Consider the following 25892-nt stretch of genomic DNA (forward strand, 5'->3'; position numbering starts at 1 on the left):
ACCATAGGCTCCATTCCACAGCCTCCCTTGCTGTTTCTAAAATGAACATCAGCCCTTCACAATTTTTGAGGCCTTCTGTAGCTAGTCTCCAACACAATTAGGGAAGACTAACAAAAGAGTTTAGCTTTTTTAAAAAAATAGAGGGTGTTGGGGAAACAGCTGTGTTAGGCTTGCTCACTTATACTTTGCCTGATTAGTGTGTGAGGCTATGTAATGCTACAGGTGCTTGCCCTCAGGGCAGATTACTGATTGCCTGGCTGCCACTGTGAGGTTCTGTTTTTTGCTGTTCATTCACCTGATGCTGTGAGAAGTGGTTTTCTCTGCCTGTTTGCTCGACCATCATTGTGAGACTCTATTAAATGGGAATGGCCCAACGCTTTCCATCTTTGCTGTTTCTCTGCCATCTGCCTAAATCCGATGTGGACCTGCCTGGCCTCAGCCATCAGCATTACAAGAGGTAACAAAGTTATAAGAAAATCTCTGGAAATCTTGATCACCAATGTCCCAGACCGGCATTGAAATGCAAATAGATCACAGCGGTTTGCCTGTGATGCACCTGGCTTCAAACACCACTTGAGAATCCTGTGTAAATAGACGTGGGCTTTCAGCAGACAGAGCCAACAGAACAGCCTCCTGTGTTGGTGGAGAAATGTGTGTGCCCATGTGAGAAAAGACATTCTCATGGCCATGACAGGACAGGTCACTGAAAAGAGGCGACGCAGTCTCAGGACAGGGAGGAGCACACCCTCCAAAACCAGGAACAGGGAGGAGCACAGCCCATCCTCTGTGCCAACTAATCTTTACAACAGATTGGAGAATTAGATGTTAATGCCATCGTGTTATAGGCAAGGAAACAGAGGCTCAGAGAAATGGTGTTACCTGCAGGTGTAGAGTGCATCCACAGTGCTCTTAGGTGAACATTGTAGAACAGGCTTTTAAAGCTGTAGGAAAAGATGTTTTTGTTTCAGGTTATGAAAATGGAAAGGGGTCTGAGGAATCCACACCAGGAATTATCAAGGTGGGCACATGGGCACGGACAGACGCAGAGCCTCAGAGGTGACTTGGGAGTGCTGGGCACAGAGAGGGGCTTCCATCACAGCAGTGTACTGCTGGTCAGCCATCAGCACTTGGGGCTTTCACTGGCCCTCTCCCCTGTCCTAGCTCCTCTTTCCCCTTACCCCCCACACTGTCCCTTCCTTCTCCCCCCCCAGCCCTGAAGCAGAACCTAGCTCTTCTCCTTTTCAGCCACAGCACAAGTGAGCTGTCATCTCTTGTTGCCATGATGCTGCTGACCACCAGGCCTCACCACCCCCCTCCAACCCCAAGCAGCTTATCCAAGTATTTTTTTTTATTTATTATTTCATTTATTTTCTTATTTTCACTTTTCAAGTGAGAGGAGGGGAGATAGAGAGGCAGACTCCCACATGTGCTCCAGGCAGGATCCACCTGGCGACCCCCATCTGGGGCCGATGCTCTGCCTATCTGATGCCATGCTTTCAACTGAGCTATTTTTAGCACCTGAGGCAAAGGCTCCAGGGAGTCATCCTCAGTACCTGGGGCCAGTGAGCTTGAACCAATCAAGCCATGGCTGCAGGAGGGAAAGAGAGAGAGAGAAGGGAAGGGGTATTGAGAAGCAGATGGTCGCTTCTTCTGTGTGCCCTGACCAGAAATTGAACCCAGAACATCTACACGCTGAGCCAACCGGCCAGGGCCTTACCCAAATATTTAAAAGGACTTGCTATTCCAGCTGGTAGATAAAACCTTTTTCACATGATTTTAGACCTAACAAGAAGAAAGACAAGAGACATAAGAAAGAAACAGAGATAGACCATTTTGGGAAATGAAAACTGTACTTTAATAACACGGCAGAAACGTGTGAGGAGACAGTACAATCCTGCCTCAGAAGGAGCAGGAAGGCACCGTAGTGTCATGAAAAGGAGTTTCTGGTAGGATGTCCTCTCCTTGCCACCTTGGAGAAGTCCCTTCCCCACCCAGGACTTGGTTCATCCATCACCTATGAAACCAGAGCCTTCCCTGCTGTCCAGCACTGAGATCTCAGGAGACTATAAGCATGTGTCTTACCACCACCCCTAAACCCATTAGAAATCCCACAGGGCAAAGTTTGCCAAAGGCATTATTGTTTTTTTGGTTTGTAACCAAAAGGGCAATACGGTTGCATTTTCTTTCTTTGACTAGATGAGAGCTGGTTGTTATTTGGGGGTCGGTGTGTGACTTAAGAAAAAAATAAAGTCCACAGAGTAAACAAAAAGTGACCTGAAAAGTCAAATAATCCCAGACTGCACAGGAATCCCCTGAGGATGCTGCCTAAAAGCAGCTTCCAATTCTTTAAGCCTGGGATGGGGCCCAAGGTCGCTAATAGGCTTTCTTTTAGGTGATGCCTATGCTGCTGGTCCATGGACCACTCTTTGAGTAACAAGGGGCTAGAGAAAATCAAATAATGCTTATTTTTTATTTTTAAAGAAAAAACAGCAGATAAGTATAAATACACTTTGGAAAGATTCTCATAAAAAAAAAACAACTGAAATTCAGTCCCTGACTGGTTGGCTCAGTGATAGAGTGTCAGCTAGGCATGTGGAAGTCCCAGGTTCAATTCCTCATTAGGGCACACAGGAGAAGCAACCATCTGCTTCTCTTCCCCTCCTCCTCCCTTTTTCCATTCTCTCTCTCTCTCTCTCTCTCTCTCTCTCTCTCTCTCTCTCTCTCTCTCTCTCTTCCCCTTCCACAGCCATGGCTCAATTGGTTTGAGTGAGTTGACCCCTGTGCTGAGGATGGCTCCATGGACTCTCTGCCTCAGGTGGTAAAAATAGCTCAGTTGCTGAGCAACAGCCCAAGATGGGCAGAGCATCATCCTGATTTTGGTAGGGGGCTTGATGGGTGGATCTCAGTCAGGGCATATGCAGGAATCTGTCTCTCTGTCTCCCCTCCTCTCACTTTTTTAAAAAAGAAATGTTTAGGGTTATAGAGAAAAGTTCCAATAAAAGGAGAGAATTAATGTGGCTAAATTCAATGAATGAATTACTGATTATCAAGATCCATACGCAGACCCTGGCGCTAAGATGAGTCCATCAAAGGCCAGCCGACCTCCCCACCACCACCCCAGTAAAAGTCCTGCCTGAAACAGGCAAAGCTATTGTTCACCTTGGACCTCAGATCTCAAGTCTTCCTTACTTCACATTAAATAGACCTTCCTTCTTCAGTCCATAGGCCATTCCTTCCACATAACATTGGCATGCCCTTATGCTCTACTTTGATTCCATCTCTCTGATCCAGGCTCTGTGCTCATCTTAATGCAACTATCTGTGTGTTTCAACATCTGGTCTCTCCCGTCTCCAACCCACAGCCTGTGTCTGCCATGCATCTTCCCCCAAAAAGCCTTTTCATATGCATTGCCACACGAAGAGTCTTGAGACTCAAACCTACAAGCTTTGGTAACCATTCTTTCTCTTATCATCTCCTCCCCCCACTTACCCGCCCGTCTCCTCAGTGGTCCCAGTGCCATCTGAAAAGCCATGTAACACCCAAAGTTTAACTCCTTGATACAGACCATTAAGCATTCTCTTGAACATTCTCAAAATAAAGGGCCTTAATGTTCCTCCCACATTTTCAAATGCCCCACAGAAACATTTTGAGAAATGAAAATCGTACCTTAACAACACAGCAGAAACTTGCTTGCACATAAGAGCACAGTGAACGTGCAGTCCACCTGAATTATCCAGTTCACCCTTCCTGTGTTGCTCAATTGTTTGTTACTCTTTTAAATGCTTAACCACTGTTTCTTATGCCTAAACTAATTTCCTTAGGGGACTGCTCTTTTAAGAAGGCTTGTAGGTGCCATCTTGTGGAGAAAAATGCAAACAGGCACAGTAGGTGACAGATTGCATGTCAAGGAGATGACAGGGACATATGTGTGGGTCTCCATCATTGCCTTCCAGTGGCCAGATTCACCTCCAGTCCTCCAAGAGTATTCTGGTTGTGACCCACATCTCTGGATGTGGGTTGTCCATGCCCAGGAGGACAAGTAAATTGGGCCAGTGTGCAAGCAGCCTCCACCCTGGTGCAGTTCATCAACCCAATGCCTTGGTGCTGACACAGTGGCTTCCAGAAATTTGCCAGTGCAGATAACATCTCTCTGATCCTTTCCACAGGAAACATCCTAGTCGGGACCTTGTAGCCGCCCAAACCCCAGTCCCTAACAGACCCATGCCACATGGTGCTGGCCTCCCTGGGGTCCAGCAGGGTTATGATGCAATCTGACCAGATATTTGAAACAGAATGCCATACAGTCTTACCCTTTAAAAGTAAACTGAAAGTCCACAGGTTCCTAGTCTTCTATACAAAAATGCGGGTACCTGACTTTCCTAATAGAGCAGTTGTCAGAGCTGTCATTCATTCCCACAATTCCGGTCCATCCGAGAGGAGGGTTGGGAGTTTGGGATACTGCCGCGGACCAGCTCGGCTCCAAATAAAGGTGCGGAATTGAGGAAACACGCTTGTCAAAACAAAACCGATGGGACCGGGAGGACTCCTCAAACTGCCTGGCAGTATCTGAGTGCCTCACAGCCCCAGTTCGCTTTATTATATAGACCTATGCAAATCAAGGACTCTGATACAAAGTTGCACATCAAAGGCTAAGACAGGAACTCTCCCAAGGCAAAAACAGGATACATTAGTGAAATTTACAAACATCTGAAACAAACAAAGAGTCAGAGGAAGGGCATGTATATTGCTTCCAGCAACCCAAGGAAGCAAGTGGAGTGGGTGCAAATACTCAGCATCAAAGCCAAATATGAAGATGGAGGGGGGAGAACTTAGCCTTTTGCTAAGCCTCGAATCTATAATGGCTTTTTGCCATTCAAGGTCCACAACAGGATACCCCGCTGTCTGGGGAACGACGGTTGGGGCAGGGGGGTTCTCTGCCGACAGGAGCATGTTCCATCTCGGGGTTCCCTTCTCAGTTTTATCCCGCCAGAGCACTGGCATTTTCTTCCTGCTGAGTCACCTGGGAAGGTACTATTCCCTAATGCCGTCAGACAAGGTCCTGAAAAGCGACCACCATGAGCTCTGATCAAAACCAGATCACTGGTTTCACAATTGCTGTCATTAAGGAAGCCAAAATACCTTTTATCCCATGGGCCATTTCTTCTCTTCAAACGAAGGACATGGTCAGTTGGTTTCCCATTGATTGCTGTTTCCAATTTTAGTTTTGTCTTCCCAGAGAAGATTCCTTGGACTTTAAGGGTGGGAGCCTTCACATCCAGGCCTCGTCTCCTTTTTATTTTTTATTTTTTATTCTTTTCTCAGAAAGTGGTGAGCAGCAGAAGAGACCTTAGAGATGACCTAGTTCAAGGAGCAAATTGGTCCCATCACTTTGATCTCTTGACTTCTCAACCAGCTGCTCTTTCATTCAAAAACCACTTTTTACGCACTTTCTGTCCACCAGACACTGTTCTCTTTGCCATACTTGATCCTGTTCATGCTGGTTCAACCAGAAGGCAATGTTAGAGAGCTCTAGAAGGTTCCTGGTTCATTTGATGGCCATGAGGAAGGTAATTTTAAAATGGATAATTAAATATTCTCTGCTCATTAACTTCTCTAGCATCTGCAGGGTACTGTGCCTGGAGATTCTGTTGTTTGCCCCAGGTGTCCATGAACTTTAGAATAAACTAGAGCAGGGATGCTCAATGAAGGTGAGTTTGTTCCCACAGAGAAATGTCTGGACAAATATTTACTTGTCATTCTAAGGGGAATTCTACAATTCCTACAACACACAAGACAGGTCCCTGTTGGGCAGATAAAATATATTATGCTCACTTTGTTAAAGATGGTGCTGCCCACGTGGAAGCCCGTCTCCCAGGTGATGGTATTGGTTGCCCTTCTTGCTTAGGATGGGCATGATTATATTAATGTGTGTTGGGGTGGGCTGTGGGCAGGCGGGATCCTTGTAGCCTTAGTTTTAGGACTAAGCCTTTCCCACCCCTTTGATGTGGAGTGGTGCAATCCCATCATAACTCAGATAAGTGACTTTGTATTAGAGACTTCCCTATTTTATATATTGGATTAAAGGTTTTGATTTCTGCACTATAAAGTGGGGCAGACCAGGAGCTTGCTCTCTTGGTTCCTGAGATTAGCATTAGAGAGGAGAGCAGAGAAAGGCCATGTGGAGGAGGCCAGGAGAAGCAGCCAAGATGGCGGAGTGTTGAGTGAGAAGCCAGTTTGTGCAGAGTTTGTGCAGGGAGAAGGAAGGAGATGGGGAACAGAAATGAATAAGGCTGTTGAGCTAGAAACCTTTGATTCTAGGAAACTCGGATAAGTCAGTAGCTTTGTGAGTGCTGAATGAGGGGGTTTTGGAGCCCAGTGTGTGTTTTTACTTGCCTGCCAGGTACAAGCTAGGGTTAAAGATGATGGCCCACCAGTTCTTGGCTTCGTTGTTTCATTACCATCTGTCCGAACCTGCATGGTGGCTGTGATGGTGGCCGTGGATACTGGCTTTACAGTCCCCTACCACCAAGGACTGTCTGGCCTGAAATGTCACCAGGGACAGGGTTGGGACACTAAGGCATAAGGAAGAGAGGCTCTGGGATCCCCAGCCTGCCAGCTACTCTTCAACTAGAGCAGCTCTGGTTTTCTCATGTTAGGTATTGGAGTTCTGTCTTTTCTGTGTGAGCTTTTGTCTGAAAAGTGTGGGATTTTTTTTTCTGCTTAAAAAAACAAAAGAAATAAAGACCACTGTCGTGGAAGATGACAACTTCTTGCCTACTGTCATGTAGTTGAGACACACTGGGACAAGTCAGGGGGGTATCAGTGATTCAGGGTGAGAGCAAGCAGGGGCAGATTTGGAAGCGTCAGCCTGAGCCTTGGTCTGGCTGCTCAGGGCCCTGCACATTCCCTCCCAACATTGCCATACCCCGTTCAACGGTGGGATTGTGTCTGCCTGAGCGTTTCAACCAGGGTTGGCATTTCATTACCGTAAAGGGCTACATCATAAATACTTCAGGTTCTGTGGGCCATGCTGTCTTTGCCACAACAATGCGGCCTTGTGTCCTAATACAAAAGCAGCCCTAAACAGCAAGTAGATCAATGGGTGAGTTTGTGTCCCAGTAAGTCTTTATTTACAAAAACAGACTGTGGGCCAGACTTGGCCTACGGGTTGAATGCAGCTTGCCGACCCCTAACTTAGACCCTACATCAGAACTGGGTCTGTTTTCACCTTCAGCCTCACCCACCCCACACCACGCTGGCACTTAGTAGGCTGCCTCAGGGGGCACTGAAGGTCAACGTGCCAGCTCAGTGCTAGAAGATTTTAACGAAATAACATGGAAAAAAAAAACTGGATCATTTTCCCCAGAGTGTTTCTATATATTATTTAACTGTTTCCCTACCTAGGAAATTTAAGATGTTTCCAATTTCTTTGTTAATAATAATACCGTGAGGAGCTCCTGCCTGCAGAAATTTGTTGGCCTCATTTCTTATAATTCCCTTAGATAAATTTCTGGAAGAAGAATTGCTGGGTAGAACAGTATATATTGCTAAACTGCTTTCCAGGAAAGTGGCATTGATCTACCATTCCCAACAGTAATAACCAGGAGATATTTATCATATGCAAAGGATTTCTTTCAACAGATGTCATGAATAAAAGTTTTGGCATCCGTACATACGTCCACAAATTAGCTCACTGTAAATTTGCTGCTGGCTACTAATGGTTTCAATAATCCCCCCCCCCCCAACACACAAGTACTGCTGTGACAACATGGTGATGGTGGTGTGTCGGTTTACCTATCCATGTCTTCTGGCCGGCCCGCCAAGGCTGTGTCTACTGCGCACATGCAGAGACATCTGCTTTCAGTTAGAGAATTGGGAGGCCCCCTCTCTGCATTCTGGCACTGGCCCGCCCACCCTGGTGCACAGAGGGTCCAGTGGGAGTCGCCAGCAATATGTCATCTAGACTCTTCATTTCCCCCAGGGAGTTTCACTTAAGGTTAATTTTGGCACACTCGGAGTGGTTCTTGAGCAATGTCTTCTGTGATGGCTGGCAACGTGCAAAATTTTCCTCCGGCCTGTTGAAGAAGTCTCCGGAAGAATGCTGAGGATATCTAATAGTTGTTCAGTTGCCTTTGCAACAGCAAGACATACCTCTTTCAAACTGCAGCTTGAGGTGAGCAAAATAAGTAAATCAACAGGGGCAAATGGGAAGCCGGTGTTCGTCCGCCTTTCTCACCATGTGCTGCTGGAGCAGGCGGAGTGAAGGGCTGTATGTGGCGTTCATCCCTTGGGAAGAACCTTAACTCTTCATACTTTTCTACACATCTCTAAATGAAGAAGGGATTATTTCTATAACACAGAAAGTGTTATAGATGCTGTGGTGCAGTAGATAGAGCATCAACCTGGGATGTTGAGGACCCAGGCTCAAAACCCCGAGGCCACAGGCTTAAGCAAGGGATCACTGACTTGGCTGGAGTATCCTGGTCAAGGCACATTTGAGAAGGCAATCAATGAAAAAGTAAAGTGCCACAACTACAAGTTGATGCTTCTCATCTCTTTCCCTCCCTGTCTGTCAGACCCTGTCTGTCTCTCTCTCTTTCTTGCAAAATAAAACAAAACAAAAAGAAAACAATATATATATATATATGTATGTATGTATGTATGTATATATATATTCCATGTGGTTGCATGATGTTGGGATTTACTTGAAAGTAGACAGAGTCCAGATTAAACTGATACATGAAGACCATGATCAAATAAAAGGAGTGTTTTCTGAGAAGCCCCCTATTAAGAGCATTCTGCCAACTGCCTTCCATGCTGACCTCACCCGATCCTCCCAAGAGTGCTCTGCAGGGGTCACTGCGCAGCCCCAGCTGCAGATAAGGGAACGGGGCTCAGAACACCTAGAAGATGAATCCAAAGGTTCAGCGTTACCAAGTAGCAGAGCCAACTCATGCCCAGGGTCCTGCAGATGCTGGTGGCACTCTGAGAGAGTTGGAAAAAGGCCTGCACTGTGAAGTCACCCTCATCTGAAACCACTGACCCATCTCCTGAGATCCAAACCGGAGTTCAGGCCAGATTCTTTTCTGGCCATTGTCCCCTCAGACATCTGCATGTGGTAGAAATGTTTTCGGTGCCAACCCCACAGAGAAGTGACCCACCGACATCACACAGCCTGACAGGGACCAAACCAGGGCTGCAGCCCAGGTCTCCTGAGTTTCCACCTGACATGCTTCCCATCACGCCAACTGCTTCTCCAGCTAACTGACATCTGCTCCACACATCAATTACATGCCATATTCTGCTTTAAAGTAGCATGATAGATACAGGAATCTAGACACATGGTAGAATTTTATACAACTGCATACCAAGAAAATGTGATAAAACTAAAGGAAGATTTACTTTCAAGTTGATGTATCGTGCTGATAGCAACGGTACATGTGTGTGGTTTTGATGGTGGGCTGGGCCACCGTGAGGTGTTATCTTTGGGGGAGGTTTGGTACGGAGTCCCAGGAACGCTGCACCATTTTTGCAACTTTATGTGAGTCTTAAACTATTTCAAAGTAAAAAAGTTACAACAGTAAAAATTAATGTAATAAGGTGACGAGCTAACAATATGTGATCACTCACTGTGTGTAAAGGATAGGGTTCAAACAGCCCCTGTGGGAGAGGTGTATACGGGGTCGGTACCCCATCACACTGGGACAGGAGAGTGCCAGGGCTCAGTCCTGGGCCAAGCCCTCCTGGAGCCTGTGGCAACAGTGCTTGAACTTCTTCCTTGGCACTTAGGTCACTACTGCCGTAGCTCTTTCAACAAAGCTGGAACCTTCAGTTTGGCCTCTGAGCCCTTGGGGGCTGGGGAGTGGAGGGAGTAGATTTTTGCATAATGGTTAAAAGCATGGGATTCTATTCAAACCCCAGCACCAGCTCTTATTATTAATAGCAGGGCCTTGGGCCCGTTACAGAACTTCTTTCCTAAATCCTACTTTCCTACAATGTTTAGAAATATCACAGATTGCTTTTAAGATTAATGAGAAAAATGCATGTTCAGAGGACGTGTGAGTGTGACTGTGGTGAGGCTGAGGAGGGAGGGGCCGGACTCCTTCTCCAGTGCATTGGTCACAAAGGGCCTGTCCATTTTGCTTCCTAAGTGTCTCTCAAATCCTCTCCACTCCATCAGCAGTTCCCTGGTTCAGGCTGGGATGTTGCAACACCCTCTAGAGCAGGGGTCTCAAACTCAACTCAGCATGTGGGCCGCAGAGCAAGATCACAGCCGTTCGGCGGGCCGCACTAGGTCTACAAAAGGCAACTGTTACGCAACACTTTTCTCACTGCAGTTGAAAACAAAAAAAAATCAGTACAACAAGCACAATCGTACATGCAGTTTACTCAGTGTCACAAAACGACCAGAAACTGTAGTTCACATCACAACTGCTGTTAACTAAGCTAATATCTAGCTAGGATGCTAGAGAAATGAAAAATACAAGTAGGCCCCTAGGCTTACTTAATTTTATCCAAAATATTTTGAACTTCGTGGATTAGTCTGTGGGCTGCACAAAATTGTTCGGCGGGCCGCGAGTTTGAGATCCCTGATCTAGACTTTAAGTACCCCATTGTTCATTAACAACCTTCTAACAGAGAGTTGACCCTGGCCCAGCTTGACACAGAGAATGCAAAGATTCCTCCTGCCTAATAAATCCACGTACATGTCTCATCCCCCCCAGTTAGACTCAAGTTCCCAGAGGCAGAACCTGAGTCTGATTCAGCCTGGGATTTCCTAGCCCACCTGCCTGGTGTAGTCACTCAACAACACCAGTGATGAAAACGCAGGTTTGCATGTCTAGATCCTCCGGGGCTGGTCCTTCTTGTCACTCAGGTCCGGGCCCACAGGTCACGTCTTTAGCCATCCTATATCTGGACACCCGATCTAAATGTTCCCTTGTTGTATCATCTGATCCTCACGAGAGCCCCATGCTGGAGAAGGGACAGTTGTCAGGTACGCAACTGCCTGAAAATAAAGACCTAGAGTGCATGTCATCTGCCCAGTGCTTGTTGTAGGGTTGTCCCTCCTGCTTTGTGAGGTACGTGTGGGGCATATGACAGCTCCACAGCAAGCTAGTGTCTCAGAGACCCCGGGGAACCCCTAGAGCACTGGAAGGGTGCTCTGTCAGATCTGGTCACCTCTAGGAAGGTTCACACACCCCTTATTCTGATTTCTTTCCTGAGGAGTGAACCCTGTGCTTTCAGAGTCCAGAGCCCATCCCTGATGAGATAGGATGTCACCCCTTTAGTTTTTAGGTGGCCATGCACTCCACTGTATGGCCTATTGGACCTCCAAGTTGTTGGCCGTCTGCCGGGCAGAAGCACCACCTTCCCTCTCCTTGGGAGGAGTGGCCATACTGTGCAGGAATTCTACTGGGAGGGTGGGCATCCATCACACTGTGAGGAGCATTTTAATGGAATGTCTGATTCACAAGATAAAATGATGTTTTTGTCTGCATCTGTGGCTATATGAAGCACTTAGTGCCTGTGCCATTTCTTTGTGGTCATCCCATTCGAACGGGGCTGTGGGCTGAGGATGAATGCAACACCCATCCCATCCTCGACTCTTGTTCACTCTTGGAATATCCCTACCTTCTGTTCACAAGAGACACTTACTAGGCTGCCTATTCTGCCCACTTGAGGGCACACCTGCACTATAGCCCAAGTTATTATCTGAGGGATAAATCTGAGCACAACCTCCCCCTCTACACACATCCAGTAACTGCAGGTCCCACTGGGCAAAATTCTGATGCATCACCCTGGCAAACAAGATTCATGACAAATTTCAGCCAAATGCTGCAGCCTTGTGTCATCCTCCCCAGTGACCAGACACTTGAGCACGTTGGTATGTGAACGTGCTTTCCTCCTTCTTACTTCCTAAGTGGCCATTCTTACCTTGTTCTTTATGCACATTGTTCCCTTTACCCTGGGCACCCCATGAGATTGAGCTCAGTCTGGGGCAGTTGAGTCCAGGGGGAAGCAGGGATGGCCTCAGGTGGGGAGGGTGGGAGCGAGGGATGTTGCTAGACAGGGAAGAAGGGAGTGACCACTTCCCCATCAGCAACCATCAGAAGCAGCTCCTTGGTTCTGTTTAGGTTCTTGCTTTGGCAACATGGGATCTCCTTCTAAAATCTCTGTTGGTTGTGGCATCTTTTCATTTCAAAGCAAGGAGTTAGGAAGGCAGAGATAGCTTGCCCCACTAGAATATGCATGGGGCGGGACAAGCAATATTTGAGCAAATGTGGCATTTTGGGAAGCTAATTGGATGCGGATGAACATATTGAGATGATGTTCTATTACTGTCAGAAATAATCCTTTGCAGAGAAGCTCTTTGTTGAGGGAGACCAGTTGTTACTGATGGACTCACGCCCTCAGAAATATGGAAGTAATAATGCAGACCCATAGTGCCTGCAGAAAGTTGTCAATCAAACATGCAGTTGGAGGGGAAAGAATGAGGACCTTCCAACTTGAACTTCTGCTTGCACAATTTGATCCATAGGACCCACGTGCACATGCCCAGGGTTGTATAACAGAGTCAGAAGTGGACATTGCATGGTTTGCTGGCCACCTTGCCCCCTGACATGAGATCAGGTGGTTAGAATTCGAAAGCCAGCACAAGCCTATGTTCAGCAAATGTGTGGTCTTGACTTTCAGAACTCAATCCTGATTTCTAGTACAATTCCCTACACCCAACCTCTGTGAAATAATTCTGTTGTCTGGCATTTCATTGTCTAGACTACAATCCGCCCACTCCGTCAGCTGGAGGAGATGTGACTAAATTCTTGGCTCAGACTGTGTGTCCCTATCTTGGGTCCAGGGGCATGATCAGGAGCTCTGTGGCCTCAGCCCCAGCAGTGGGAAAGAAGTCCATGAAGGTTGTTTTATTCCAGTCCAAAGTTCAACTTTTTATGCAAAATAAAATTTCCGGCCCTGGCCGGTTGGCTCAGCGGTAGAGCGTCGGCCTAGCGTGCGGAGGACCCCGGTTCGATTCCCGGCCAGGGCACATAGGAGAAGCGCCCATTTGCTTCTCCACCCCTCCGCCGCGCTTTCCTCTCTGTCTCTCTCTTCCCCTCCCGCAGCCAAGGCTCCATTGGAGCAAAGATGGCCCGGGCGCTGGGGATGGCTCTGTGGCCTCTGCCCCAGGCGCTAGAGTGGCTCTGGTCGCAACATGGCGATGCCCAGGATGGGCAGAGCATCGCCCCCTGGTGGGCAGAGCGTCGCCCCATGGTGGGCGTGCCGGGTGGATCCCGGTCGGGCGCATGCGGGAGTCTGTCTGACTGTCTCTCCCTGTTTCCAGCTTCAGAAAAACGTAAAAAAAATAAAAATAAAAAAATAAAAAAATAAAAAATTTCCCCAACAGAAACATGAGTGGAGGGAGAGGAGATAAAGAGAAATGATCTTGGGATGAGAAACTGGGGATTCTCTTAGGGAGGAGACACTAGGAGGGCAGAGCTCCTTAAACACTGCTGAGACTGCCTGAGCTGTCTTTGTACACGCCTGTATAGACGTGCGACGTCTAGTCCGCCCACGTTCCTGGCCCAGCTTCCCCCCCTCTGTCCAGGGAAGTGCGCTGGGATGGCCATGCAGAAGTCCTGCCACTGAGCTCCCCGGAGCGACAAGGACCTTTGGGGGTACCCAGGTCTCAACCAGCTTGATTTCATTTCCTAAGAAACTGGGCCTGCCAACACAACTTTTGGAGGGGAACAGAAGACTTGGAGACAGACCCCAGTTTGAGGTGTGGCACCCAAAGAACTTCTTTGTATAAAATCCCAGCACAGTCCGGCCTCCGCCCTCTCGGAGTCCTCTCTAGGAGGTTGGATTTGCAGGACAGCTTCATTGTGCAACTGGTGTGATAAGTGTTCATATCCTCACACTCCCTGCCCTTTTTCTGCACATTATTTTCCCCTGGTTGTTTACCGCCACCAAATGCTCTGTTTGGTTAACTTGTCTTGTTTGTAGACTGTCCCCACTCGGCCACTGGATGCGTGCTTCACACACACCTAGAAGAAAAGATCCTTGTCCAGAATAGATGCTCCCAGTGCTGGGATCCAGCCGGTTCATACCAGTTTGGCAGAACCGATACCTAATTTTTTGTTGAATTTGGCAAACGGTTGTTAAATGGCACTTGTAATTAGGATTCTCTCTAAGGTGGGTTCCTGGGCAGCTGCCCAATGTGGAAATCACACATTGACATTCCTTATTCTTTTTTAACGTTCTTCTGCGCAACAGCGTGTTCTAAGTGCCCATGATAATGTTCATTCCATCCACAGGTGAAAAAATTTTGATGGAACTATGCTTGTACCATTTATTTATTTCATAAAACTCATTGTGCCTTGGATGAAATACTATATTTTAATTCTCTAACGCTGTTACTTCAGTAAACAAATGTATAACATAAAGAGAAAAAGTAGCAAACAACCAAGGGTGACAACTTGTATTAGTTTTTGTCAGATATTATTTAATATTTTAAAACTCTTCTAACAATCTAGTTTTGTGTACCACTTTTATTCTTATTTAAGTATTAAATGCATGAAATAGTAAACTACCTTTTGGTATATCTTTTTTTATACTTAAAACAGTCATCAGGGCAGAGAACCAGCTGTTAAATTATGTGAATCCCTCCACTGGGTGCTCCGTGAATACTGTTGAGTGAAAAGAGGCATGAATCTGCTCATCTGCAGGAACCAAACAGGGTGGGAGGGGTCAGTTTGAGTCCCCTGACCTTCAGCCTTTTCTCTCCCTCTCCCCCAGTGGCCCTAACAGATGCTACACGAGTCTTCTGTTTTCCACCTCTTTGCAGAGCATTGGCTGTGATGACTACCTAGGCTCCGACAAGGTGGTGGACAAATGCGGGGTGTGCGGCGGTGACAACACAGGCTGTCAGGTCGTGTCGGGCGTGTTTAAGCACAGCCTCACCAGCCTGGGCTACCACCGCGTCGTCGAGATCCCCCAAGGAGCCACAAAGATCAACATCACTGAGATGCACAAGAGCAACAACTACCTGGGTGAGCTTGGTCTTTCTCCAGAGCAAGCTGCCTGTCACCCCAGGCAGTGTATTCCCTACAGGCTCGCAAGATGACACTGGTTACGCCAGTGTCCAGAGGTCCTCCGACATGTAGAAGATGTCACTGGGAATGTCAAAGCACCACTTTCCCCTTGAAATGAGCAGCTTGGGTGGAGAAAGATTTTAAAAGTCCTAATTGCAAGTATATGCTTAATAATTATGTAAGTAAGCCATCCTTTCCTCTTTCCAAGAGAAACTGATTATGAATTCGATAATGGGCCAAATTGTCTCTCTGAGCCGGTGGAGGCTCGTTGAAAAGCCCGGAGGTCTGCCGCTGGTCTGTTCTGTTGCAGAGTTTGAGGTGGCCAGGGCATTTGTGGTCCTGTCTGCAACTTCACTCCCTGGGAATCTAAAGGAAAGCCATTTTCCCTTCTTTCTACCCCATCTGCCTGGGCAGCATTGTGTGCGCGCGTGCACGCGCGCGCGCGTGTGTGTGTGTGTGTGTGTGTGTGTGTGTGTGTGTTCTGAACAGCTGCAGAGTTGCTCAGCAATCATTTGGAACAATATCATCAATAACAAGAGCCCATTTAGCCCATTTCCCTGCAAAGGGAAATCTTTGTCGAATTTCTGAGTTTCTGGCTGATTGCATTTTAATGCAAAACTATTGTGGCCTGACAAATTAGATCTAATCCAAGTGAGCATGTATAAATCTGTTAACAAAATAACAATGAGGAAAACAATTTCTCAGTCTTTTGATGAACCGTATTTGTTTTTATTTTTTGAATTATTTATTTAACAGAAACTTAAAATAGCACAGACTGGTGCCAGGCACTATTCTTAGTACTTTCCACGTACTGGATCATTGAACACTCTTAAAAGCCCTGGGGAATAGGAGTTGTTCCCATCTCCATGTAACAGATCAGGAAACAGGCATGGAGATTATGCAACTTGTCTAAGTCATGTGGCAAGGACGAAGTGGAGCTGGGATTGGAACCCAGGTGGTCTTTTTCCAAGCGTGACAGTGTACCGAGAGATGCTGCCCCGGGGCAGTCCTCAGAACCAGGTCCATCTGACACACCACCAGCCATGCAGCAGTCCACAGCTGCAGCAGTTTGAAGAGCTCCAGGTTCTGCAGCTCTTCCTTTTCTGCCCAAAGGCAACCAAAACCAGCTCACTGTCTGTTATTGGGGGGTTGGGAGAGGAGGACAAGATGGCAGATGGAACCCTGAGACAAACCCAGTTAAAGTGGAAAGCTGTTACATTTGCTCTGGCAAACCTAGGAGCTATCAAAGTGGCAGTAAGCCTAGGTTCCCCAAGAATGGTGTGTGTGTGTGTTATTTTTAGTTGCAGAAAGTAGTCTGTGTGTATTCTCCTTCCTTTTGTCCTATTTAGGAGCTCGCATCTCCATAAACATCCTGTCTTCTAGATGGGACGTGTTCTTCAGAGGATTGTTTGACATGTGATTGTGTTCATATGCACCAGCAAACAATACTGCTTTTTTTTTTTTTTTTTTTTTTTTTTTTTCATTTTTCTGAAGCTGGAAACAGGGAGAGACAGTCAGACTCCCGCATGCGCCCGACCGGGATCCACCCGGCACGCCCACCATGGGGCGACGCTCTGCCCACCAGGGGGCGATGCTCTGCCCATCCTGGGCGTCGCCATGTTGCGACCAGAGCCACTCTAGCGCCTGGGGCAGAGGCCAAGGAGCCATCCCCAGCGCCCGGGCCATCTTTGCTCCAATGGAGCCTTGGCTGGGGAAGGGGAAGAGAGGGACAGAGAGGAAAGCGCGGCGGAGGGGTGGAGAAGCAAATGGGCGCTTCTCCTGTGTGCCCTGGCCGGGAATCGAACCGGGGTCCTCCGCACGCTAGGCCGACGCTCTACCGCTGAGCCAACCGGCCAGGGCACAATACTGCTTTTGATAAGCTTTGTGTCGTTTAAGTACGTTTTCCTTGGCTTGAATTAGTCTTATTCAGTGAAAAGGATTTTTAAAGTTGTGCCCTCTGAACATAAAATTGATACCTATGGTGACTATCCACTGGACATGTGAACGGAAACTGCTCAATGTCTCCATCTAGCGTGTGGAATGAGAATCCTGACCTTAGACGTATTCGGGAGCAGCAATAGAATAACAAATATTCAGAACCCAGCAGAGCCCCTTGGTGTTTATTAGCAATTGACAAATATTCATTCCTTTTCTTTTTGTCTCAGAGAGCTTGTCAGTTGTCAAAGCTTTATGGAATTGAAAGTCCATCTCCCCCTAAAAAAGAGGAGGAGGAAACAGAGAAGGGAAGAACCCAGAGTCAATGGGAGGGTGATTCAGAAAGTTAAACTTCCTCTGCCCAGCAACCAGTGGGGTGCTTGAGAAGTTCAGAGTTAGTGGCAATAATACATGATGCCATGTAGGCAAAGAAGGAAGAGGGAGAACAGAAGAGGAGGCTGTAGTGAGGGAGGCTCCAGAGGACACGAATAGGAGATTCTGGCTGTAGAACTTAAACATCACTTGGGATGTAGCATCACCTGGGTTGCTTTTTTTTTTTTTTTTTTTTTTTTTGAGATATAATTCACATTCCATAACATTCACATTTTTCAAGTTTACAGTGGTTGGGATGGTCTTTTTCTCATCACAAGTGTTCTCTTTATCTATTCAACTTTTCCTGCTATATATTCTGTTCTGTGAGACACATGTGGGAGTCTGTCTTTCTATCTCCCCTCCTCTCACTTGGAAAAAAAAAACTACACAGCTTTAATTTTTACAAAATGAGCACACTCACGTAATGAGTACTCCAATCAAGACAGAGAACCCCACTGACATTCCAGGAGCCCCCCCAGTATCCCCCCAGTCACTAACCCCCACACCCCTGAGAAGAACTAAAACATTTTTGCCTTAAAGTTTTCACTTTGGCCCTGGCCGGTTGGCTCAGCGGTAGAGCATCGGCCTGGTGTGCGGGGGACCCGGGTTCAATTCCCAGACAGGGCACACAGGAGAAGCGCCCATTTGCTTCTCCAACCTCCCCTCCTTCCTCTCTGTCTCTCTCTTCCCCTCCCGCAGCCAAGGCTCCATTGGAGCAAAGGTGGCCCGTGCACTGGGGATGGCTCCTTGGCCTCTGCCCCAGGCGCTAGAGTGGCTCTGGTCGCGGCAGAGCGACGCCCCGGAGGGGCAGAGCATCGCCCCCTGGTGGGCAGAGCTTTGCCCCTGGTGGGCGTGCCGGGTGGATCCCGGTCGGGCGCATGCGGGAGTCTGTCTGACTGTCTCTCCCCGTTTCCAGCTTCAGAAAAATACCAAAAAAAATAATAATAATAAAAAAAAATAAAAAAATTTTCACTTTGATTTTTATTTTTAAAGAAATAAGAGTATTTATGGCTTTGACCATAGATTCATTTTGCTTGTTTTTCTTTTTCCAAAAACCTTATATAAATGGAATAAGAGCAACCTCTACTCTTTTGTACCTGGCTTATTTGGGGGAGGCACTGAACATTTTTACATTTAATTTGGAGTATAGTATAAAATGAGAGAATATAGATTTCCCTACTATTTAGCTGATTTCCCAACCCACTTTGTTGAATAATTCATTTATCTAACATTAGAAAGCTGAGAAGGGACCCTATCCTTATCTCTGTCCTTGGTCTGTTTCGTGGCTGTTTATTCTTCTTCATTTATCTGTCACCGTTTTCCGCACTGTGTTTTTACTGTTGCAGCTTTGCAAGGAGTGCTAATATTTGTCGTGGCAAGTCTCCTGTTTTGCTTCTTTTAAATAACATTTTAGATAATCTAGCATGTATATATTCCCAGTGAATTTTAGAACACATTCAAGAACATGTTTATGTGATAAATGGTGTTAAATCCACTTAGTAAATGAGCATTGAGCATTTGCCGTGTGCCAGGCTGTTTTAGGTGCTGGGAAAACTGCAAGAAGGAGGCACACCCCCAACCTTATACACTTATATTCTAGTGGAGAAGATTGGAGGCAAGGAAACAAAAAGATCATTTGAATGTGATACATGCTATAAAGAAAGGAAGACCCTGACCACTTGGCTCAGTGGTAGAGTATTGGCCCGGCATGTGGATGTCCCAGGTTCGATTCCCAGTCAGGGCACACAGGAGAAGTGCTCATCTGCTTCTCCACCCCTCCCCCTCTCGCTTCTCTCACTCTCTCTTTCTCTCTCTCTCTTTCTCTTTCTCTCTTTCTTCTCCTCCCACAGCCATGGCTCAGTTGGAGCGAGTTGGCCCTGGGCACTGACAATGGCTCCATAGCCTCTGCCTGAGGCGCTAAGAAGAGCTCAGTTGCTGAGCAACAGAGCAACACCCCAGATGGGCAGAGAATCGCCCCCTAGTGGGCTTTCCCTGTGGATCCCAGTTGGGGCACATGTGGGAGTCTATCTCTGCCTCCCCTCCTCTCACTGAATAAAAAGAAAAGAAAAGAAAACCAGGGGAAAGAAAGAGCAGGGTGCTATTTCAGCTACGTGATTAGAAAAGGTCTCTCAAAGAGGGCGACAGTTGAATTGGAGCCTGCATCATACCACAGATGTGTTAACACCTGTAAATCAACTTAGGAGTAATGGACATTTTTCATACATCCAGCCTGGGAACACAGCTTGCATTTCCCCTTATTTAGGTTGGTCTTAGATATTTAATTGTATTGGTTGGAGTATGGTGATGATGGTGATGATAATGATGGAGAATGAAACCCACTTCTAGCTAATCTTCACAATTGTTATTAGTACATAGAACACCAGTTTTAGATTTCTTATATTCAGCTGGTCACTCTGTTGGAATGTTAATTCTAAGCATTCTCCATTGATTCCCATGATTGTCTACTATCGTATAGAACTAATGATAACATTGACATCTTCTTTCCAATAGTTATACCTCTGATTTCTTTTTCATGCTATATTATCAAAATTTTGCCAAATCTTCTAGAGCATAAGTTAGTAAGTGATAGCAGATGTCTATACTTTTAACTTTGACTTTAATTTTTAACCTTAATGTTCACTATCAAGAAAGATAGGTGTATACTCGATGCATATTTTAAATAACTGTATGATTATATGCTTATTGTAAGACTGAGACAGTCTGTTTCTAATTCTGTAAATGTTTTTATCAGAATGACTTTTAAATGCCATTTTGGCATCTATTTAAATTATTTTTTCCTAAAAATTTTCTACATTAAATCATCCTTGCATTCCTGGAATACAACCTGCTTCATCCTGCACAGTGATCTTTTTTTTTTTTTTTTTTTTTTGAGAAAGAGAGGGTGTGCAAAGAGTGGGGAGGAAGGGAGAGAGATGAAAAGCATCAACTCGTAGTTGCGGCACCTTAGTTGTTCATGGATTGCTTCTCATACGTGCCTTGACTGGGGGATGGGGTAGGGCTCAAGCCTAGCCAATGACTTCTTGCTCAAGCCAGAGACCATGGGATCATTTCAAAGATCCCATGCTCAAGCCAGCAACCCCACTCTCAAGCTGGTGAGCCTGGATTCAGGCCAGTGACCTCAGATTTTCGAACCTGGGACCTCAGCGTCCCAGGTCAGCACTCTATCCACTGCACCACCACCTAGTCAGGTCTTCTCAGTGACTTTTTTATTTTTAAAGTTCTGTTGAATTCAGTTTGCCTGTAACTTACTTAAATTTTTAAAAATCTGTAATTCATAAGTGAGACAGGCCAATTGCTTTCATTTTGTGCTACCTCTCTGAAGCTTAGATTAGATTAGCATTCCAATTTTTATATGCCCTGGAGAGGGTTATACCATTACCTGTTCCTTTAGATATTAGCAGCAACTCACCAGTAAAAAAAATCTGGCCCTAGGATCTTTGAGGAAGAAATTATTTTTTGTAACTTTAAAATTTCTTCTAAGGCTTCTACTCTATCACAGTTTCTTGTTCATCTTAAGTCAATCTGGTAATTCTTTTACTGTGTCTTTTTACATGAAGAGATTCAAATGTGCCCCAACTGGAACTCACTCAGCAAGCCCCCTACCGGGTGATGCTCTACCGGTCTGAGGCCACTGCTTTGTTGCTTGGCAACCAAGCTATTTTAGCGCCTGAGGTGAGGCCTCAGCTCCTGGGGCCAACTTTGCTCCAACCATTTGAGCCAAGGCTGTGGGAGGGAAAGAGAGAGAGAAAGATAGAGGTAGGGAGGAGTGAACAAGCAGATGGTCACTTTTCATGTGTATCCAGACCAGGAATCAAACCCAAGATCTCCACACGCCAGGCCGATGCTCTACCACTGAGCCAACCAGCCAGGGCCACACTTATAATTTAAAAGTACTTTGATGTATTATTTTTTAATTATAATATAATATTATTTATTTGAACTATTGCTTTTTTCTTTACTAAAGTTGCTTATTAAAAAAATTTTTTTTGGAGAACCAGATCTCAGTTTATAATGCAAGTGTTATTTTTTTCTTTTTGACTTTATAAACTTTTAAAATTCACACCTTGATTTCCATTTTTTTAAGAAATAAGAGTATGCCCTGGCCGGTTGGCTCAGTGGTAGAGCATCGGCCTGGTGTGCAGGAGTCCCAGGTTTGATTCCCGGCCAGGGCACACAGGAGAAGCGCCCATCTGCTTCTCCACCCCTCCCCCTCTCCTTTCTCTCTGTCTCTCTCTTCCCCTCCCGCAGCCGAGGCTCCATTGGAGCAAAGATGGCCCGGGCGCTGGGGATGGCTCCATGGCCTCTGCCTCAGGCGCTAGAATGGCTCTGGTTGCAATAGAGCAACGCCCCAGATGGGCAGAGCATCGCCCCCTGGTATGCATGCCGGGTGGATCCCGGTCGGGCGCATGCAGGAGTCTGTTTTGACTGCCTCCCCCTTTCCAACCCCAGAAAAAAAAAAAAAGAAAGAAATAAGAGTATTTATGGCTTTGACTACTACATCTCATAAATTTAATGTGTGTTTTTTATTTTTGTTATTTCCTTGGTCAGTGGTGCCAAAACATTTTGGTCTCGGGACCCCTTTACAAGCTTAAAAGTGATGGAAGACTACAAAGAACCTTTGTTTATATGAGTTGTATTTACTATTTATTCAATATTCAAAATATTGAATACCATAAATAGTCAAAAATATTATTTTTTAGAGTATTCAAATTTTTTAAGAGTATTCATATTTTATGCTAAAATTTGAAAATTATTAATTTTTTAAACTAACAGTAATAAACTCATTATATAAAAACAGTTTTTGAAAACTGTTCCCCAGCCCTGGCTGGTGGCTTAGTGGATAGAGCCCAGTATATGGATGTCTAGGGTTTAATTCCTATTAAGGCACACAGGAGAAATGATTATCTGCTTGTCTTCCCCTCTCTCCCCCTTCTCTCCTTCTTCTCCTCTTGCAGCCAGTGGCTTGATTGGTTCAAGCATTAGCCCAGGGCACTGAGGATAACTCGGTTGGTATGAACGCATGAGCCTCAGATGCTAAAAATAGCTCAGTACTCTAGCATTGACCCCGGACAGGGTTGCCAAATGGGGTGCATGTGGGAGTCTACCTTAACACCCCTCCTCTCACTAAGAAAAAAAAGAGAGAGAGAGAGACAGAGAAGAAAGGGAGGGAGGAAAGAAAAGTAAAGAGTTTCCCTAAGCCAAAAAGTTTGAAGAGTGGCATTGTTTTACAATTTTGCAAGCATATTTTAGTGCCTGGCTTTAATAGAAGATGCCAGGTTCTCATACCTGCTTGTGCATACAATCTGCTGACATACGTTGTTCTGGCTGTCCTGTATGAGGAAGTCTGACCTCACATAGCTACATAGTTTGAAAATGAAAGATTGCTTTAATCATCTTTAGATGATTGTGAATCTTTTTCTTTGGCAGTGCACCAAACTAGAAAAATGGTCGCTTCTTCAAGATTGGTCGCAATGTGGAATCTGACACCACGTCGACAGACCTGTCATGTTCTTAGGTTCATGAGCAAGTGAGAAAGAAAAAGCAGATAACGCCTTAGTGTTGTTATGAAAATAGACCTGGTATCACAGACCCAGGAAAGGCTCTCAAAGGTGATACTTTGAGAAGTGCTATTATACAAAATGGATAATGTGTCATTTTTTAAACTTTTTAATTTTTAAATACTGTTAGATTTACAGAAGAATTGTGAAGATAATAGAGTTCCCCATACCCTTCACCCAGCCTCCTCTAAATGTTAACTTTTTTAAAAGTGTGGCAAAATATATGTAACATAAAATTTATGGTTTTAACCATCTTGAGTGTACAATTCAGTGGCACTAAGTACATTCACAATGTTGTGTGATCAGCCATTCATTTCCAGAACTTTCTCAGCTTCCAAAACTGAAACCCTCTACCCATTATGTATAATTCTGATTTATTCTTTAACCCAAATTATTAAAGGCGTTTGTTAATAGTATTCACATGTTTCAGTATTCATACTCGTGCTGTGAATTTCCAGTCTTATTGCTTCAGAGACAGTGATCTGTGCAATTTCAGGAGTTGGGTGAACAAGAAGAGCAGGGCATTTTTTTCTCCCTCTTTTACTGATGGAGTCGGAGCCATCGGGTTTGTACCAGACACAAAAACTGACAACTGTCTGTCCCTCCCCATAGGAGTGCCTTTGTCCTGAGATGGCTAGAGCAGTCTCCCTTCATCCCTTCCTCAGTTCCTGTCTTTCTGTGTAAAGCGTGAAACAGAGCACACAGGGGACAGAGTGACCACGTGGCCTTTTACCCACAAACACCATGATGTTAAACTCAGGTTGTGAGGGTGGAGCAAGGAAGAATGCCTGAAGCCATGCTTACTAGAAAGTGACGGAGGTGGTGGTGGTGGTGGTGGTGATAAATGCCACTGATTCAATCTTCACGGGTGAGGGCAGTAGCATTTGGGTCAGAGGAAGATTTCCAGCACTACTATGCTAGACTTTTTCTATAAAAAACCAGAAAGTCATATTTTAAGCTTTGTGAAACATCTGGTCACCACACTGCTTGACCCTGCAGTTAGTTGTAGTGGGAATGCAGCAACTGGTTTCCAATAAAACCGAGTTTACAGAAACATATGGCAAGCCAGCTTTGGCCCACAGGCCGTTGTAGCCAACCTGTACTAATGAGGGCCTGTTAGATCGGGAAAGTGCCTAAGAGTCTGAACACCTCACTCTCCACCGGCTGGCGATCTTGAAAGAGAATTCTGCCAGCACACAAAGGAACAGCAGCCAGGGAAGGGACAGTCACTTGCCCACCTGGTAACAGACACCAGAGCTGGGCTCACCACACGTGCACACATGTCGTTGAGGAAAGTGTCACGGTCCTCTCTGGGCACAAAGTCTGTCAACCACCCGGGAGCAAAAATCGAGCTGCCAGCTCCTTACGAGGCATTCACTTTCTTTAATTCCTCGTCCCTTACAACTGTTTAGTTCACTCCTCACTGCAGTTATGTTCTGCTGTTCTAAATAAGAATTTATATGTTACAGAAATAATTATGCTAATCCGCTCCGAGTTTTCAAAGTTGCGGGAGTCTTGGCTGTTTGAACGAGGAGCCCAGGACCCGGGCACCACAGCTTCCTCCTGGTAACACTTCCTGTACTGCTCACAAAAATTAGAGGATATTTTAAAATGAATATGAAGCGATGAAATAAAGAAGCATTTGGTGTTTTTTTTTTTATTAAACAAGAACATCAGAAAAGCAAACAAGTCAAAATAAGTTGTTTAATTATGCAAATGAGATGCAAAACCAACTTTTGTTGCTGAAAATGCACTGTACAAAAGGCTGAAAGTACTGGAGTGTTCATTTTGAAATATCCCCTAGTTTTGTGAGCAGCTTATTTTTAGGAAATAGATGTCAGAGAGAAATCACCACCACTTCCAGAGCTGAGCTTGTGAATGAACATGCGGGAATCCCTCCGTACCCACTGTCCACTCTCCAAAAACATTCGAATGTTTATGTGCAGATTATGTCTCTTTGTTCATCTGTTCATTCAACAGGCATTTATAGGGAGTCTGTTATGAGGCAAGTCTGGTTTTGGCTGCAGTTATAACTTCACTTATAACTTATGTTTGTTTTGTTCCCATGTGTTTATATGTATTCTATATAATAATTTCTCCAACCTTCCCTTTTAATAATAAGAGATCCTTGAGTACAAATCTATTTTCCGCTTTCTTCATAACATCCCACGCTTCCCACCTGAATTCTCTGTGGGCACATAGTACTTAGCACAGCCTTTCGATCGACTGACTGTTGGGAAGCCTCCATTAACCCAGTTTCTGTCTTTCATCCCATCCAGAGTCATTCCCTTAATTTTCCTGTAGTTCTCAGAGATTGCAAAGAACATTTTCCTTCCTACCTATAAGAGTTTGTGTAGAATTAGTTATCCTTAAGACCCAGACTTCACCCTAAAGATGAATGTATTTCAACGCTAAAATGATGTCATCCTGTGGTAATATTCTGAATTGTGTCCTGACTTTTAAAAGAGACTCCCTATTGCATTTGATTTGTAAAACTAAAACGTAAAACACTAATGTGTAAAAATGTTGTTCTGGGCAGTAAAACCTGTTCCCAGCCTTTCATAATCAGTTCCAGCCCAGTCAACAAGCTTGTTAGCAGAAATAATAGAGGCAAAGGGGAAATTAAAACCGTTATAATTAAAAAGAATAACACTCTTCTATTAAATTACCCATTTAATGCCCATAGTACTTTTTTTTTTCTTTTTGTGAGCTGCTTGTAATTTTTAAAAATGTACTTTTGGAGGCAAAATTTTAACATCTTGGAATAATCACCCATGTTCATTATTTTTTTTATTTAAATTATTGATTAATTGATTTTAGAGAAACGGGTGGGAGGAGCATTCATTTGTTTTTCTAATTTATTGTTTTTGGTTACTCACTTTGACATTTCCGTCCCCAGTTGTGAGAGATGTTCCAG

At 45.3% G+C, this 25892-nt stretch overlaps 1 protein-coding gene across 3 annotated transcripts in view; it reads left to right on the forward strand.

The window, feature by feature from the left end:
* THSD4 (thrombospondin type 1 domain containing 4) overlaps positions 1 to 25892 on the forward strand; it is a 715204-nt gene that overhangs the window by 596831 nt on the left and 92481 nt on the right. For all 3 annotated transcript variants that reach the window (XM_066388579.1, XM_066388578.1, XM_066388580.1), the window contains one exon: positions 14843 to 15047. In XM_066388579.1, the coding sequence (XP_066244676.1) occupies positions 14843 to 15047 (205 nt within the window). The remainder of the gene's footprint in view (positions 1 to 14842; positions 15048 to 25892) is intronic.

This window comes from Saccopteryx leptura, chromosome 6 (genome assembly GCF_036850995.1).
Source record: "Saccopteryx leptura isolate mSacLep1 chromosome 6, mSacLep1_pri_phased_curated, whole genome shotgun sequence".
In the NCBI taxonomy this organism is placed as follows: domain Eukaryota; kingdom Metazoa; phylum Chordata; class Mammalia; order Chiroptera; family Emballonuridae; genus Saccopteryx; species Saccopteryx leptura.